The 18888-nt window shown below is 41.2% G+C and overlaps 1 protein-coding gene across 4 annotated transcripts in view; it reads right to left on the bottom strand.

The window, feature by feature from the left end:
* Positions 1-246: 246 nt before the first annotated feature.
* Positions 247-18888, bottom strand: part of LOC139272107 (solute carrier family 66 member 2) — a 79614-nt gene continuing 60972 nt past the window's right edge. For 2 of the 4 annotated variants that reach the window (XM_070888564.1, XM_070888566.1), the window contains 3 exons: positions 13215-13431; positions 5156-5182; positions 247-3872 (listed from right to left, as the gene is read on the bottom strand). In XM_070888564.1, the coding sequence (XP_070744665.1) occupies positions 3665-3872; positions 5156-5182; positions 13215-13431 (452 nt within the window). In that variant the 3' untranslated portion in view covers positions 247-3664. The remainder of the gene's footprint in view (positions 3873-5155; positions 5183-13214; positions 13432-18888) is intronic. The other 2 variants (XM_070888565.1, XM_070888567.1) reach the window with 1 other exon arrangement.

The following is an 18888-nucleotide window of genomic DNA, read 5'->3' as shown; positions in this document are numbered from 1 at the left end:
GGGGCCGTATGGTCTACTCCTGTTCCTATTTATGTTTTTATAAAAGAACGAGTCTACAATTTCACCAAGTCCAAGGCATAGAAACACCTCTGCCAATGTGGCCATTAAGGCCAAATACATTCATGACAAGTGACTACTCCTTATATACTTAGTTATAATACTATAACACTAGAAAGATGATATTCACGTCTTTGATTTGAAGGAAAGGAAACATGAATATTAAATACATTTACAAGAATCCAACTCTCTCAGTTCCAAATATTTATTCTTATTTAGGTTTTATTTTAATACATGGATACGCATGACAGACCAACGTATGCAATTAAATTTTGATCACGTGTCTTCCTGCTTCCTTGTGCAGACTTCTTTTGATCCTCTTTTATTTTGCATCTGAAAATGGTAAGCGTCCAAATATGATGTTGAATGGCAACTTAGACTTGGGGAAGGCTTGTATTGTGCAACATTCCTTTGCTGGTTAAGTTCTTTCACCTGTCTTCTTTTGGCAATGAACAGTCTTTTAGTTTTTTGGTACATTTGACACAAGAATACAAACAATACTAATCTTCAACACTTATAAATAAATGTTCACAAATGTAAATACTAAACAAAATAGTGTAAACAACCATTTCCTACACAACGCAAGTAATCCTTAAAAATAACTGATAAAATACTAACGGTCTCAAGACTAATTGTGAAGTATGAAATTCCAATATCCCCTTTTGACTATATTCCCATAGTAAATATTTCCAAAGCCAATTAACTGAATACCAAATAGGCAAAACAAAATTTTGAAAATATTATGGAATAGATTATTCCACCCGTGGACTGACAAGCCACCACAAATGGGATTTTCTCATGTTTGCTCGTTAATTGAGAGCTGCAGACAGCATAATGTACTGCTGCCTACTAGTGTACTACAGCACATGGTACAGCCTGTGCAAAACAGACCAGAATAGGCTTGTTTTAGTTTTAAAATGGTGACTACATGTTTAACAAATATTGACTGCAGAGTTTGGGCCATAAAGATGCACAAAGTTTATTCAGATCACAAAAGTGACAGCATTCACAATCTTGCTCAGCAAATGACTAGAGCCTTGCACTGCAATCAATATATGTACAACTGTGTAATCATTTTAATTCTTGATTTTTAAAGGTATATTCTTAACACAAAATATTTAAGAAAATTGAGATCGTTTGATAATCAACAAAGTAGAAAAGTCAGTATTTAGCAACCCCCTATTTTTGAATAAATACACTTATTTTGCAGACTGAATACACAAGCATAGAAAACAGACAACTTGGCTTAAAATGTTCACATTTAAAATGGCATACACTTAATCGTAAGGTCACTTAGGCCCAAAGCAAAATATGACAACCAGCGATGGGTCAGAAAGACCAAACCTGTTGTAGAACAAATGTCACTCAGTGACAACATTTTTTAATAGTGAATAGTTCCTGAGCGAATAGGGAGAACGATGGTTGTAAATTAAAAAGACCTAGTTACTTCTCCAGGTACAGTTCTTATTAGGTGAACACAGCCCAAGGCCAGTCACCCAAACTGAGAGTTGGTTTAACATTCCACTTCAGCTTTACTAAACCTATTATTTACAGGTTTCAGTGAAATTCCTCACAACCATTGTAAATTAGCTTGTGATGTTGTCCCATTAACTTCAGTGTGATAAATACAATTTCACAGATTGCTGGCATCCTGCGAATGTAAAACAAATAACCAATTTAACAAAATTGCTCAGGCAAAGCAGCAACAAGTTTAAATAATTACAATTTCACAATGATCAGAACTTACATCAACAATTTCTGCATGAATACAGTAAATGAAAGGGGCTTGGTTAAATGCCCGTTAAAACCCAGGACTGTAACTGATCAATAGCACGTACTCCAACTTGGATTTGACAGCATAAACAGTTTTAGGGGTGGATTCACTATTCACAAATACCAAGACCTCCTTCAAAGACAACAGGAAAAGAAAATTCATTTCAATTCAGCGATTTGGATTGAGCACACTGAAATTTTGTGATAGAAAATGGATCGGATTATTAATCTACATTCAGAGTAGTACAACCCATCTGTGGCTCAACATGCTGTGCCACAGAGTGCTGGACAACAAGTCTATGCCTGCAATTTCCATGTAGCCTGGCTGAGATCAAGAACTCAATGGGGTGGAGAAGGCAACCAGTAGCACCAAACGGAAGTGCTACACGAAGGAAAAGAGAAAGGGAGTAAACAAAATGTTGTGCCGGGCCACTAGGAGCTGGTCACTCAGAATGATGCATGGCACAGGGAGTACTAACCCGCACATGTACATAAAATGGATTACATTTTAGTTTCTTACCCAACATATAAATGCTTTCTTGAAACAGTGCTGCTATTTTAACATGACAACTGAACTTTAAATGTGGACATATTTCAACAGTACTGATTCAAACAGGGCGATGTGGGGTAGGCGAGAAGTGAACTGGATCACCCGTGACTAAGAATGGTCCTGACACCACTTAATGAAATTACTGTGCGATCAGAACACTTCAATTAAATAACTGCAGTAAGAAAGAAGGAAAATAGAGTCAGTATCATTATGTACGTTTTCATTAATAGCTGATTCTCACTTTAATTACCACTTTTATTGAAGTGTCAAAAGTGATCATAATTCTTTTTTTTTGTTGCCGAGGATAATCTGTACTTTTGTTTTTAAAATGCTATTCTCTTCTTCGCCTGGGTCCTCCTCCTGCCATTCAAGGCTGAACAGGCAGCTAAGCTGCCCCCAGACACCTGCCAATGTTACTCTGAAACTGCTTGCTCTGAGGGGCCTGTGGCAATTCTCCCCATGGAGAAGAACCTGGTTTCAGCACAGTTGCAATCAGGAGCCCTGCGTGCGGAGGATCTGGAGCACAAATCTATGGCCCACCACTCTACTCTGCAGCACAACATGCCCAATTCCAATGTACGCCATCACCATATTACCCAACCAGAATCAAATTAAACAGGCTTTCCCCGCATCCTAAACCTTCTCCACTTGATTTTTGTGGGTTAACACATAACTTTTGTGGATTTAACTTGAACTACGTGCTAATGACATTATTAACTCGAGGTTACTTGAACGTTCAAGTGTGAATGGTACATCATCTCCGTCCCACTATAAGACACAACTTCGTCAAAGCTCGTCTCCTTTTGGAAGGGAAGAAAACAGAAAATGAGAAAAGAAATCAAATGGTTTGATTTTTAAGAATGGGCTTTGAAGGCAAGATTCTTTCTTTGGATATACTCCAAGGATTTAGGTCTCATAACCTCACAATACTGCCATGAAACAAAGCTGTATTTGCGAGAGCGATACAGCAAGTGAAAATAGAAGTCCAGGAAAGAATGTTCGGAAGAAAAACAAAAAGTTCTAGAAACAGTAACGTGTAAGGCATTTACGTAAACTAGTCCAAAAACACTGGTTTGAATTATGCAGAATAGAAAAATATATAAATAACCATAAACATTCCACCAATAGTTCAATTGTTTAAACTCCTTTACGAGAAAGCGACTTTGAAATCCTTCCAGCACGTTGCGAACCAAGAATAAGTTATTGGCTCTGGTTCAACTACATGGGTTTCGGTGTTCTTTCCAGGAGTTGATCATTTGGTGCACTTGTTGAATAGGACTGTATTTAAAGTGCCTTGGTGCTAGTGGAAGGGACGGTGTGGGAAGACGGTTTCTGAGGGTAACGGTCATAGTAGTAAGCTTGAAAGAGAATAGTAATATCGACACACACTTGTAGCAATCCACATATCCAGAATTGGAAAGGAGCCTGGTTCAGGATGAAGTAGGCAGTCTTGAAGGTGTCACCACTCGCCCACATCAACACCATTGTGATACTTTTTGGGGGAGGAAAAATTGAAAAATTAGTTAAGCTACACTTCAATCAGTCCAATATAACACTGCAGTTGCATTACAGTAATAGATGTATAGAACCAATGTTCCTCTTCCTTTTTGGGGGGTGTGGCCCCTTCAGTTTCACAGAAATTTAACATTGGAAAAGCTGGTCCCAGGCTGTACAGGACCGGCAGGCGGCTACGATGGTACAGCTTAGAGGGAACGTTATATAGAACTCGCCTCACTTAGCCTCCACATTAGCGGGTTAAAGCTCCGCTAAGCTACTTTGTCATTAGTCCCTACCTACCGTTGACATTAGTCCCTATCTACCATTTGCATTGCTGCAGAACTCTACATGCGTGGATTCAAAGGCATGCACGTTGCCATCCTCTTAGTCTGATCAGCATCGACCAATTGAGGACAACTCATAAGGCAGTTGGGCTCTATTCCAATCGTAGGCAATTAAAACCCAGCCTGCAATACCACCAATACCACCTTGTGGCAGTTGTGCTGCCACCAAAAGGAACTGAAATCGTGCAAGGCTTTCTCCTGCAGGTAGTACCAGCCACCACAAATGCTGGTGCAGCTGTTGTGTCAAAGGTTGGAATATGAAGAGTGCTTGAGATGCACTAAGGCTCATGCAGGTGCTATTGGCTGAACCAATAGATATAGCAAATGCAGGTTTCAAATGTTGTTAAAGTAGAATATTTATCAAAATCCCTCAAAATTATGAACATCTCTAATAAATCTTCCCATCTCTGCTCTAATGAGAACAATCGCAGCTTTTCTAGTCTCTCCACATTAACTGAAGTCATTCATTCTTGGTATCGCCTCTTCTTATTCTGCATCTTAAAATGTATCACTTTGCATTTTTCTACATTAAATTTAATCTGCCATGTTGCTGCCCACTTCACCAGTCTAAGTCCTCCTGAAGACTGCCTCTGTCCTCACTGTTTACTATATTTCCAAGTTTTGTCTCATCTACAAACTTTTAAATTGTGCCCCTATACCCATGTCCAGGTCATTAATATACATCAAAAAAAGCAGTGGTCCTAACTCTGAGCCCTGGGGGATACCACAGGTTCTCCAGTCTGAAAAGTAACCCATCACCACTGCTCTCTGTTTTCTATTTCCATTTCCCTCCCACAGTTTGGGTGTTTAGTACAATCCCACTAATGTAACAATCCATTTTAATTTTTAGAATAATGCTTAGCCTTATCTGTGGTGAGTGCAATTCAGATTTAAATAATTATTTAAAGTGTGGTGTTCGATCTCTCAAACTTACTTGATGGGCGGCTGAAAGATCTTGGACCTTTAAAAGAAAACAAAGAGGATGGGGTAGAAATCCTGGATTACTTAAAGAGCAGAATTTGGTTTGTAATCTTAGTTCAAAATATTCCATACTTTCGATGGACAAGAGGAGATAAGGAAGTCACAACAAAGACAGCTGCCTAGCTAGATCGAGAGGGAAGGGAAAGTGGGAAACTGTCAAACATTAGCAAACTGCTTCGGCATCAACAAAAAAAGATAGAAAACCAGCCATTTTTAAAGCGCAATGAGATGCAGTCCACGAGACGGACCAGGAGCAGACAGAGAAGGATGCCAGCAAAGAATTAACCCCGCAGTCTCCTGAAGCAGAAGAATTTGGCCATTTTGAGTTGAGTTGCATTACTAAGTGTCCACTCCTACATATCGAGTCTCCTATTGCTAGTACATCCCTAACTAAATTGCTCATCGCCCCCCTCTCTCTCTTTCTCTCGAGCCATATTTCTACCTATGTGTAGTACTTTACACTTGTCTACTTTACATTTCATCTGTCATTCTTTGGCTTGCTCACATATTTTGTCTGAATCATTCTGTAACTTGAGCTGCCTCCTCCGATTCTACTGTCCATATCAGTTTAATATGAACTGCAAATTTGACTGCTCATTGAGTTTCTGAACTCAACTCACTGATTTAAATTAGAAACAGTAGTGATCCCAACACTGAGCCTTTGGATACCCCACCCAGACATAACTCCTCTAACAAGTACTCATTGTTTTTTTTTTTAAATCCTTCAGTTCATTTCCTATCCATCACCGGTTTATCCTGAATAGCCACAGCCTTGAGTTTAACTAATTGCATTTGTGTGAAACTTTGCCAAATTCTTTTTGGATGTCATGATCAAACAGAATGACGGAACAGGCTCAAGGGGCTGAACTGCCTATTTCTGTTCCTATGCCTTGATGCACCATGTTTGCAGGGTTTTCCACAGTCTCAATTGATTTGACACTTCCGCAAAGTCATTGAGGAGTCTGGTCAGACAGGTACTTCTCCTAGGTTATTATTGTAAAATAATCCAATTTACTATTGGCAATGGCGTTCAATCGTTCTTATTTCTTGATTCTCCAAGCATTCTGTGTGGCTTTAAAATGGCTGCTGATGTGGGGCTTTAAATAATGGCTTTAACTTTCTGTGCTCTTTTCCAAGTTGTGCAACTTGCTGGGAAAGAATTGGTTTGGCTGCACGCTAGGAACTGAAAATCCAAACAAATGTGGTGTCAGAGCCCTGACTCCTCGCACATGTGAAGACAGCAATTTCCCTCAGAAATCTGAACAGAAAACATTTCATACTTGCATTATCCTGCCTCAGCCTAGCTCGTGTCTCAGCACTGTGTCACTCTCCTTAAGACTTTTAATTGGAGGCACTGAAAGCAGCAGCTTACATGTGGAACTACACGTGATGCTGCACGTGAATGCAGAGACCTAAAGCTACAACTGATAAGCTATAATAACCATAAACCCAAAATTAGGTAATGGCAGTGAGTTTAAGATAAAACAAACAGAGATAAATTATTAATCTATTAAAATGAACAAGGCTTAGGCCGTATTTTTAAAAAGTGAGATGCCAAGTTTTGTGTGGGGAGAAACAATAATTATGACTGGAAGAGTCAATTGACTTGACAGGTGGGATTATTTTGCTGGTCTCTTAAGTCAGACCTGTCAACTCTCAATCATTTGAATTTTAAAATACAACCTATTTCAATGTCTTTCACTATGAAAAATAAAGACAGTTCCATATATTTATATGTTTGCAATCTGTCTCATTCTTTTTGATTACAAATCTTCTTATTACCTTATCTTAACAGCTCTGGGCATGACAGCTGACAAATCTGGAGGGGTTCCTGAGTTTGTCCTGACTTGTTAGTGAAAATGTCATACCTAGAATTTGCTCATAGTTGACGACGAGTTATTTTTACTTGTGAAGCCTTTCTCATAAGGCACTCAACTCTTCCCAGTGTCACTCATGAATTCCAAGGTATTCACATATAAAATAAATCTAGTCAATGCATTGTCATAGTCTCCAAATGAGTGAGGTCTAGCATTTCCCTAAAAACAGTCACTACTTGCCCTCTTGGCAGAATTCCTCATTCACTGGTTATACAACTGAAAGACAAATCAGAATATGTTCTCAATGGTGACCGACTAGGAGCTGTGAAAGAACAAGGGGAGTTAGGTGTCCATGTACACAAATAACTAAAAGCTAATGCATAGGTACAAAAGATAATCAAAAAGGCTAAAGGAATGTTGGTCTTAATCTCTTACTGGAATACAAAAGTGAGGAAGTGATGCTTCAGTTGTACAAAGCCTTGGGCAGACCCCTCAGTTTTGGGTACAGAACCTCAGGAAAGATATATTGGTCTTGGTGTGGGTTCCACGCAGATCGATCAGAATGCCAGGGCTTAAAGGGGTAAATTATGAGGACAAGTTGAATAAACTTGGTTTGTATTCCCTTGATTTTAGAAAGTTGAGGAGTGATCTAATCGAGGTGTTGAAAACATTAAAGGGATTTGATAGGGTAAATATAGAGGAACTATTTCTTTTGGTGGGAAATCCAGAACAAGGGGCAAAAAGAATATACTATCTGTAACTATCATCTGGGGCCTTCCATTTCAAATTGGTACTCAATAAACAAAACGATTGCACTTTACTGCAAACTCAACAGGAACTTTAAGCTTCAGTAATTTTAGATTTTTCCACAGCAGTTATAAATTCTACATCTTAATTCTTAATAGCTTACTGGACTGATGAACGACTGCTTCAAATCTCAAAGTTTTGGGCTCGAGCAAATATTTAGCAAATTCTTAGTTACGTAATATAATCAAAGTTAATGATCATGGGGATTCGTAGGTGCTTTCAAATTAGGAGAAAGAGGGGACATGACAAGGACTTCAAACATGCAATACTGTTACTCACTCACATAGCTCAAAAACAAAAACATGTATTTGCAATCTTCCCTCTAATTATTTTTTTCGTGCAGTCCCTTTACATTTGCAGTGTGTGGCCGTGCATGTGCGGTATCTTAAAGCGGCAGTAACTGGTGAGATTCCTGTGCAGGACCTTCCAATTGGTACGTGGCCGAGCACCTTAAGCGGAACATTATGTATTTGGTGGCTTTGGAGTACAGGTTTATTGCCTAGTGCTAGCCAATTAGTCCCACTCCCTAGTCGTTCTCACAGCCCTGCAAATTTTTCCTTTTCAAGTATTTATCCAATTCACTTTTGAAAGTTAATATTGAATATGCTTCCACCACCTTTTCAGACAGTGCATTCCAGATTATAACTCATTCCATTAAAAAACAATTCTCATCGTCCCTCTGGTTCTTTTGGTAATTATCTTAAATCTGTGTTCTCTGGTTACTGACCCTCCTGCCAGTGGAAACAGTTTCTCCTTATTTACTCTATCGATATCCTTCAAAAACAATATAATTAAATCAGAATCAATGAGTATCAAAGCTGCCCTGGATGGATGATATTCAAGATACAGCTGGGAGATGCTGCTGAGCTCAAGAGGCCGGAGAGGCAAATAACAGTTTGTATATTAGTTTAAAATGATTTATAGGCATTTCAAGTACTTCCTGGCGTTACCCAGGAGTTAGAAAACATGGCAAAATAGAGACAGATGAAGCATAACATTAGGAAGCAAGTGCAGTTGCAAAACACTTAATATATACAAGTCAGCCTCCCATTGCTTTGTACACGGGAGTCAAGACTGAGTGTAGTCTTAAGGTGAAGCGAGGTTTGAAAACAGAGAATATTTGAACCAGAGGATGTAAAACAAATTCAGTCCCCATTTTAATGTCATATATCCTGTCCTTGGTAATTTATAATGGAAATATAAAAATTTTACCAAATTTAGAATTCAACAGAGTGCGAGCGAGGGCAAGGGCGAGGGAGAGCGAGAGAGAACGAGATGCACAGCGCGAGCGCACCCGACAAGGGGGGGGGGGGGGCAGAGAGGGAAAGGGGTAGAGGGGGACAGATAGGGAAAGGGGCACAGAGAAAGAGAGGCAGAGAGCGAGCGGCCGGGAGAGCGAGAGCGAGCGGCCAGGAGAGCGAGAGCGAGCGGCAGGGAGTGAGAGAGAGACAGAGAGACGCACAGAAGTTCTAGTGTTGGTCCACAAATATTGCCTGCATTTTAATGCTGCAAATGGCAATTGATCTAAGGTAGTTATGGGAAATACAGATTGTTAAAAAAAATGTTCTTGTTTCAGTATATCTTCAAATGATTCTGAATGATACATCAACTTCTAACTCAAAGCCAGTCAGCAGTCAGTCTGAGGTCATCAGAGAGACTGAGCTACATCAGTGTCTCCATGGTAGCACTTCGCCATGTAACTAGCAAGCAACCTTGTTTCCAAGCACCAATATTATGTTGACAGGTAGCTCAGGAGAAGTGACTCCATTTGGCATTTCAAGGATAGTCAAATGTATAAATTACTGTAAATATGCTGTTTGTACTGAGTACTGTTCATTTATACATTTGTCTGTTGGTTTATAGTCTGAGCTGTGCCCTGACAGACGGTATATCCATCCACCGGCCACGGATAATGGCAGTGGCAGCACAGAGAATCATAGAAATTTACAGCACAGAAGGAGGCCATTTGGCCCATCATGTCCACGCCAGCTGACAAAGAGCTATCCAGGCTAATCCAACTTTCCAGCTCTTGGTCTGTAGCCTTGTAGGTCACAACACTTCAAGTGCATATCCAAGTACATTTTTAGGGCTAAAAATTGGCCTACCCCTTTTCTCGGCGTACTCACCAGCGATGCGCCGACTTTGTGGGCTGAAAAGGGTGCCGATAAAATGTCCCCCGATTCTGGCTGCTGTGTTGCCTCTCCTGGGGCTAGGCGCGGCGTGGCCAATCGATTGGGGGGCGCAGCTAGGGCCCTGCGCCAGAAACAGTGCCGGCAGCTCTCCACATGTGCGTTGAAGTGTGCGCGCGTGCACAGTAGCTCCTGCCCCCAGCCTCTGTGTGCGTGCTGCAGCGTGGGACCCGATGCGGCCCGCCCCTATCCCAGGCTGAGTGGCCTCCCGCACAGGCCGGCCCACTGCCTTCCCGGGCTAGAAGGCCACAACAAGCAGGTTGGTGCGGGGCCCAAGCTGGGGATGGGGGGGGGGGGGGGGGGGGGGGGGAGTTTTGATCCCTGGCAGGGGGGGCGGGGGGAGAATTCCAAACCGTAGGGTGGGTTCGATCACCGACCCAATGGGGGAAGGGGGTTCCGATCCCGTGGCCGGTCCGATCCCCGACCTCGAGGGAAGATCTGATCCCCAGACGTGTCTGATCTCTGACCCCAAGTGCTGTTCTGATCCTGGAAGGTCTGATACCAGACCCCTGGAGGTTAGGATTGTTTGTAAGGGGTGGGCTGATGGTGGGTGAGCTTAGGCGGCTGGGAGAACATAAGAACATAAGAATTACGAGCAGGAGGTACATCTATTTTTTATTGGATATTTTGAAAAGATTATGTAAATATGTTTAGTCTCTTTACTTCTTTTATTTTTGTAGTTTAAGATTCCATGAATATCTGTTGTATAGTAAATTAACTGTGCAAAGTTTGTCATATGATGTCCTGTATAGCTGTTTGATCCTATTCACATCCTTTAGTCAAGTCATTAAGTTCTGCTGGCCTCCAATGTACCTACCTGCGCTGATTTCTTAAATCGCCACAGGGGTTTTCTGTGCAGCCACAAGTGGCCACATATGCTGGCCTAAGTTAGTTTGGAGTAACTATTAGCTGTCCAAAATGGCGTAAATGGCCAAAATGGGCATAGGTGGCTGGTAATGCCCCCCCTTGAAAAAAACTAAACTAAACGAAAAAAATCCTAACTAACTCACTTACACTGACGCAAATTGAATGTGCAAAATGTGGATTTTTAAAATACTCCGAAAAATCAAGTTGCTCCAAAAAAAAACGGAGCAACTCCTGGCCAATTTTGAGCCCTTAATTTGGTGAGGGTTTTTGCCTCTACCACCCTTTCAGGCAGTGAGTTCCAGACCCCTATCACCCTCCGAGTGAAAACATTTCCCCTCAAATGTCCTCCCTACCAATTACTTTAAATCTATGCCCCCTGGTTGTTGACCCCTCTGCTAAGGGAAATAGATCCTTCCTATCCAGGTCCCCCATAATTTTATACACCTCAATCAGGGCTCCCCAGCCTCCTCTGTTCAAGAGAAAACAACCCCAGCCTATCGAATCTCCCCTCATAACTAAATTTCTCCAATCCAGGCAATATCTCGTAAATCTCCTCTGTCCCTATCTCGTGCAATTACATCTTTCCTGTAATGTAGTGACCAGAACTGCACGCAGTATTCTAGCTGTGGCCTAACTAGTGTTTTAATCCAATAAACCAATAAAAATTCCTGGTTCGATCTCAAGGTCTTGCTAATTTACTTGGATATTGGGCAGATAAATGACACACCTGATTCACAGGGGAAAGGAGGTCTGTTTATGGAGTTCGGCATTAACACTGAACCCATGTAGTATATCTAATGTAAAACCCCAAAAATGTAAGCATAGTCTCGATTCTCAGTTCAGGCCCTAATTTACACTTCACAAGTTTATCATTGTTGAAAGCTGAAACAGCTTCAGCAGACAGTGAACTTGTTCAATGAATGCACTGCTGAAGTATGGTGTTCAGTTCTGGTCACAGCGCCTCAAGAAACACATACACACATCTAAAAAGAGTAGAGAGGCAAATAAGAAAACTGATCCCAAATGTAATAGGGATAAGTTATGAGAAAATATTGAAGGAGTTCAAGCTTTACGATCCAGAAAGAATCTATTTCAGAGGTTATCTTATTGAAATACATACATTATTAAATGGCATGGGCAAGATAACAGTACTTTGAGAACATAAGAATTAGGAGCACGAGTAAGCCATTTGGCTCCTCGAGCCATTCAATAAGATCATGGCTGATAGTCTACCTCAACTACATTTTCCTGCACCACCCTCTGAGTGAAGAAATTTCTCCTCATCTCAGTCCGAAATGGCTGACCCCTTATTCTGAGGTAAGCCAGTAAACTAGAACAAGAGGATATAAATAGAAATTAGTAAAAAATACATTTAAAGTCTATCGGGAAGAAATCAAAGAGCGATAAATATTTGGAATAATCTGCAAAGCACGATATTAGAGGAAAATACTGGGGATGTACAAAATATAATTGAATGCCAAAAGAAGAGCACTGATAATAGAGGGCTAAGTTTTGATGGGCCAGATCATCTTTTCTCATTCCTGCCTTTATCTTGTGTACTTGAAAAAAAACTTGATTGGATTGGTTTGAAAATATAGAAGTTAGTGAGATATTTTTCAAAAAGGAAAGATGTTGGATATTGGGATCCAACAGGATCGATGCACCACTTGATCCATTAGCAACCTTAATCATAAGGCAGTATAATATTGCTTTACATGGTTTAATTAAAACTTTATAAAGTTGCTTCACTCTATTGGTTCCACTCACACCATTGACTTCTGAATATTGTGTTTTCAAATCCCACTCTAGGACTGGAGTTACATAATCTAGGCTGACACTTCGGTGCAGTACTGATGGAGTGCCACATCATTAGAGGTGCCATCTTTCAGATGAGATGTTAAATTGAGGCCCTGTCTACCAGCTTAGGTGAATGTAAAATAGCAGGGAATTCTTCTGGTGTCCTGACCTACGTTCCCGTTAAGCTGCATGGCTGCGCAGTAGAGGCCCTGCGTATGCCGCTTACCGGCTTTTCAATCGGAGATTTTGTGCATGCGCAAAATCTTGAATAGGCCGCATAGTTAAAGGGGCCGTGCGCCCCCCAAAAATAGGGGGAACATTAATCCTGACCAACATTCGCCCCTCAACCAACATTATCAAAAGCAGTTTAAATCATTCATCACTGTTTGCTGGGTCTTGCTGTACAGAAATTGGCTACTGCTTTAGCCTACAGTGACTGCACTTCAAAAAAGTGATGAACTGGCTGCGGGCATAATAAATAGAAGTTCTTTTTTTCCATAAAGATTTTATTACAGTGTTACATGGACCCTCTTACCTCATTCCTTCCGTTGATTTGTTCTCGTAGTTGCGATACAGCTGTGGTGTGCCCAGCATGGCCTCGGTGAAGACAGCGAAGAAGCCAAGTGTTTCCACAAAGAGTGAAGAGTCAATAAGGAGGTAGGTTATGTATGCAGCAACAACAGTGAAAGCCAATACACACTGGATGTAATCAATAAATCTGCTCCATAGCCAGAAGTACTGTAAATCAAAGTCTAAAAACAGAAACAAATTATTAAGCAAAGTATCTAGGCAAATTTTTAGAATGTTATTAGTCCTAGATTACAGGATCATAATTTTAAAATTCTAACATTTGTCACAGCCAACTGTTAAATAGGCACATAAAAGCATCAAGATTTAAAAGTGTGCGCCTCACTGTTATTTTTCCTGCTTATTGGGATTGCGTTATCTCTGCTACTATGACAAGTCCTGCTATTTATTTTTCTTCCTCTCTTTTTACCGATTAGTATACAGGAAACTGAAAGTAGCACCAATTTTGTTAACTCTCTAAAGGGAGCTCAGTCACAAATCCTGACTTCTACAAAATATGAAGTCTTAACTCGGCATTGAATTTTCACTCTTGACAACAACTTGCAGTTATATAGTGCCCAAGCGCAATCTGGCAATAATTAACACCCAGTCAAAGGAGGAGATATTAAAATGGTCGACTGAAATGAGCGCTTGATCAAAGAGGTGGATTTTAAAGAGGGTCTTAAAAGGAGCAGAGGGGACGGGAGTGGTAGAGAGGTTCAGAGAGAGAAATTCAGGGAATAGGATCTAAACGGCAGAAGGTAAAGTCGCTGATAGTCGGGCGAAGATTGGGGATGTACAATTAGATTTGGAAGAATGCAAATTTCTTGGGTGGGTTGTAGGGCTGATGAAGGTTACAGATATAGGGGAGATGAGGCCATGGTGGAATTTAATCACAAGGATGAGAATTTTAAATTTGAGGCCTTGTGGGGACTGGGGGCCAAGGTTGGTCAGCGACTACTTGCCTGCTGGGTAAGCTGACTTTGGTGCAGGATAGGAAGTGGGCAGTAGAGTTTTAGATAAAGTGAAATTAGTAACAGGGGTAAGCCATTCAGCCCCTCGAGCCTGTTCCGCCATTCTATTTGATCCTGTCCCCTTGTTCTGGATTCCCCCATCAGAGGAAATAGTTACTCTGTATCTACCCTATCGAATCGCTTTATCATTTTAAACACCTTGATTAGATTACCCCTCAATCTTCTAAACACAAGGGAATAGAAATCAAGTTTATGAAACATGCCCTCAATTTAATCCCATCAGCCCCAGTATCATTCTAGTGATTCTGCACGACATTTCTTCAAGCCTTTCCTGATGAAAGGTCATCAACCTGAAACGTTAAATCTGCTTCTCTCTCCACAGATGCTGCCTGACCTGCTGAGTATTTCCAGAATTTTGTTTTTATTACATCTTTTCTGAGATGCGATGTCCAAAATTGAATGCAGTACTCCAGATGGGATCTGACCAAAGCTTTGTACAAGTGAAGCATCATTTTCTCACTTTTGTATTCCAACTCCCTTGAAATAAAAGGCCAAAATTCCATTCACCTTTTTGATCAGTTTTTGTACTTGTGCACTAGCTTTTAGCGATGTGTGTGTATGGACACCTAAATCCCTTTGATCCTCCACACTCCTAGTCTTTCAACATTAAGAAAATGTATCTTTCTCAGATTCAAAATGGATGACCTGCCAAATTGAACTATGAATGCCATAATTTTGTCCTCTCACATAATCTATGTTTCTTTTGTAATCTCCTGTTTTCATCCACACAATGTATTATATATCCTCACTTAGTGTCATCTGAAAACTTGGATATACACCTCTCTATTCCTTCACCAAGACATGAATATGTAAGGAAAAGTTGAAGACCCAGTACAGATCCCTGAGGAACACCATTTGTCACATCCTGCCAGAAGGTTCCCTTTATCCCAACTCTGTCTCCTACCTCCCAACTAATTACCAGCCCATGTCTCCAATTACATGCACTTTCATTATTGCTAATAATCTCTTGTGCAAAACCTTATCAAATTCCTTCTGGAAGTCCATATTGGTACCATCCATAGGCTCTCCCCTGTTCACCATGCCAGCAACCTCCTCAAACAATTCAACTGGATTAGTCAGACATGACCTGCCCTCTGACATACTCTGATCAGCTCACACTTGTTCAAGTGCTCAGTCACTCAGTCTCTGATGACTGATTCCAGTAACTTCCCACAACTAATATTAAACGGACAGGTCTGTAGTTACTTGGTTTCTTCCTCTATTCTTTCTTAAATAATAGTGACATTTGCAATTTTCCAATCCATAGGCACAATCCCTGAATGTAGAGGGGAACATTAACACATTTGCCATTTCCTCACTTTTAATATCTAGGTGTGGAAAGCAGCAGTTCATGGAGATTTTTCTATCTTAAGTGCCATTATTTTTTCCACCAACATATTTTACTCAAGTTTCGGCCTGAGTTGCTCCTATTTTTTGGAGCAACTAGTTTAGAATGGAGCATCCTAGAAATTGCAATTCTCGGCATTGGGTTTGCTCCAGTTCTAGTGAGTTAGAATAGTTCCATTTTAAAACAGATTTTTTTTTCAAAAGGGGGCGTGTCCAGCCACTTACGCCTGTTTTGCAAGTTTAGGCAGCAAAAACGTACTCCAAACTAACAGAATATAGCAAGTGTAGATTTTTCTACGCTCAGAAAAACCTTGCCTACACTTAGAAATCAGGCGTAGGGAACGAGAGATGGGGGGGGGGGGGGGGGGAGGAGAGAGGGGGATTTACAAACATTAAACACTTCACTTTTACAAAGAGATCCATCATCAATAATAAATGATAAATAAATCAATAAATAAAACATTTTTTTTTAAATCACAATAAATAAAAAATTATTTCTACTCACCTACTGCAGCACTGGGGAGAAGAGGGGGTCGGGGGGGAGAGAGAGATGATGAACCGGGGGGGGGGGGGGTAGGAGAAGACGACGACGACGAAGCCAATGCCGGGCTGCCCCAGCGAAATGTGGGGCGGGCAGGCCCTGCCGCCGCCCGACGAAGCTGGGCCCCGCCAAGGACTTCGGGCGGGGCCCGCACGCAGCCAATGCCGGGCTGCCGCCGGCACAGACGTATCTTCGGGCGGGGCCCGCATGCATCAGATGCCGGCCGCCGCCAACGACTCTTTGGGCGGGGCCTGCCCCAGCGAGAGGCCGCGGGCCCTGACGGCTCCAACGAGGACTTTGGGGGACTACGGGGGGGGCCCCACCCCCAGCGAGGGGCCGGGCGATTGGGCCCCGCCGCCGAGGTAAGATGCCTCAGGCCACTCGGCCCAGGATAGGGGCGATGTCCCTTCGGCCTGGGATAGGGTCGTTGCCCCGGAGATAGGACGCGCTGGGAAGGCCGGGAGCTACTGCGCACGTGCGCAACTGCCGCCACTGTTTTTGGTGCAGGGCTGTAGCTCCGCCCCCAGCAGCTCCTGCTGCGCAGCGCCGAGGTGGAAATGGGCCTACAGCTATTGGAGAATCGCGAGGTAAGTATTCGGTGCAATTTTTGTTGTATTAATTAGGCGGGCCTCTCCGATGTGTGCTGTTCTAGCGGGCGTCCAAAACTTGAGCACATTACATCTACTATGTCCCTCCACTTCACTTTTAATTCCCTTGTACCGCGAATATTTTGTCCTCTTTATCTATTGTGAAAATGGATACAATGTACTTATTTTTAAAAGTCTGCCATTTCCTTCAATTATAGTCTCACCCACATCAGTCCTAATGGGCCCAAATGCACATTTACCACACAATATATTTATAAATACTTTTGTTGTTAGCTTTGATATCTCTTCTAAGTTTTTTTCATATTTTCTTTTTGCAACTCATTACTTTCTTTGGATTTCTGTTGCTTTATATAGCTCTCCTAGTCCACTGGATTTCTCCATTTCCTTGTATTTGTGCCTTTTCCTTGATCTTGGATGCTTAATACTTGCTTTCTGCCCAGTTATAATTTTATGAGTCAAACTGTTCTAATAAAAGGAGAATAGGTACAATTCAGAGTGGATGATTGCTGGAATTTTCCCCTAACATTTGGATTTACTAAATTTGCATTTGGCATGATTTGGCCAGATATTTTGCATGAAGCATCACCAGGAGTTAGAAGTACTAGCAACTAAGGTTATGGGGGATGGAGAATGGCAGGCCAGGAGCGCATTGGAATAATCGAGTCTGTAGGTAACAAAGGGTTTCAGGCTGAATAGCCTGTTTCTGTGCTGTATATCCTATGTAATTCTATGATATTCGTTAAGACACATTATTGGAAAAGTAAAGGAAGTTTATACTGCAGCTGGCTGTACTATACCCGATATAGAAATGCTCAATATTAACACCTATGCCTGAGAGCAGTAAACTGACATCCCTTGCTTTGGTGAGCAAAAGTACAGAAAATTATGGCAAATGAATGATATATTCACTTTTATGGCAAAAGAATGACCATAAGAGCCAAATTAAACATGTATAAAGTTTTATCGAAAACATCTCACTAACCAAGTAGAATGTTGCTGTTTACATAGCACAAGTTGGACAGTGGTATGCTGTCATCATCAGCAAAGTGTGGTAGTGACTCAGTACCCTGATGTTTTAATATGCTGAATTATAAAATGATGGGATATGGGTTCATACCAATGATCTCCACAATGAATCATCATCTCAGCAGGAAGGAGGCTGGACACTTACCCACAGAAAAAAAGATAACAACTGCCAAAAAAACATGACTGAAATATTAAAGTCAGACAAAACCCATAGAGTGGCAACAGTAGCTTCTGCCCTGACTTATATTTTTCCAGCTTAAACGGCAAACAAAACCTAAATAGATTTACCAACAGCGCTTCAGGCTTTTCTTTCCATTACATTACTCTTCCATAGATAGTTTAAAACGTACTCAGCAACACTGTCAAAAGTTGTCATGAGCAACTTGATAGCTGAAAACTATTTTTTGAGTACCTCAGTTTCAGGTGTGCCAATTATTCTTGGTAGTATGTGCTGGAGGAACACCAGAATCCAAACTGTACTTAGCTAAAAGTTGCACTTAACTTGCCAGTGGCATCAATTTTCCCTTATTTATAATAACAGTTCAGTAAAACAATTTTTGTTTACACAGAGGAAAACATACTCCTTGATTTGACCACAACAATACAAACAAAAATACTAATAATGTAATATACTGTCGTAGAACTATCAAAATTTAAAATGTTAGTACAGATACTTCGTGATATGATAAACAGCAGTAATATACAGTACGCAAACTAACATTCTCATGTTACATTTGCAGCATCCTGAGTCGCCAGAATTCTGGCTGGAGTCAAATAGCAGCTAGACGTAATAGTGCCAAATCCATTTTTGCTTGGGGACAGACCAAAAGGGAGGTGGGGAACAGAGAAGAGAAGAAAGGAACTGACAGATCGCCTCTGTGCTGTACTAAAACTGAACTTTTTAATGCTGTGAAATGACAATAGTCTGTATAACCAAGATGAAAAGATTGGACAAACATGCAGAAGCAGCAAATGCATATGTAAAAAGAAAAATATAGATACAAAGTGGTCTATATTACAAAGCTATTACAAAGTATTTACAGCACAAAAACAGGCCGTCTGGCCCAACCGGCCCATGCTGGTGTT

This window comes from Pristiophorus japonicus, chromosome 1 (assembly GCF_044704955.1).
Source record: "Pristiophorus japonicus isolate sPriJap1 chromosome 1, sPriJap1.hap1, whole genome shotgun sequence".
NCBI classification, from domain to species: Eukaryota; Metazoa; Chordata; class Chondrichthyes; family Pristiophoridae; genus Pristiophorus; species Pristiophorus japonicus.
The sequence above is the reverse complement of the archived record's forward strand: the minus strand, read 5'-3'. Positions and strand labels throughout refer to the sequence as shown.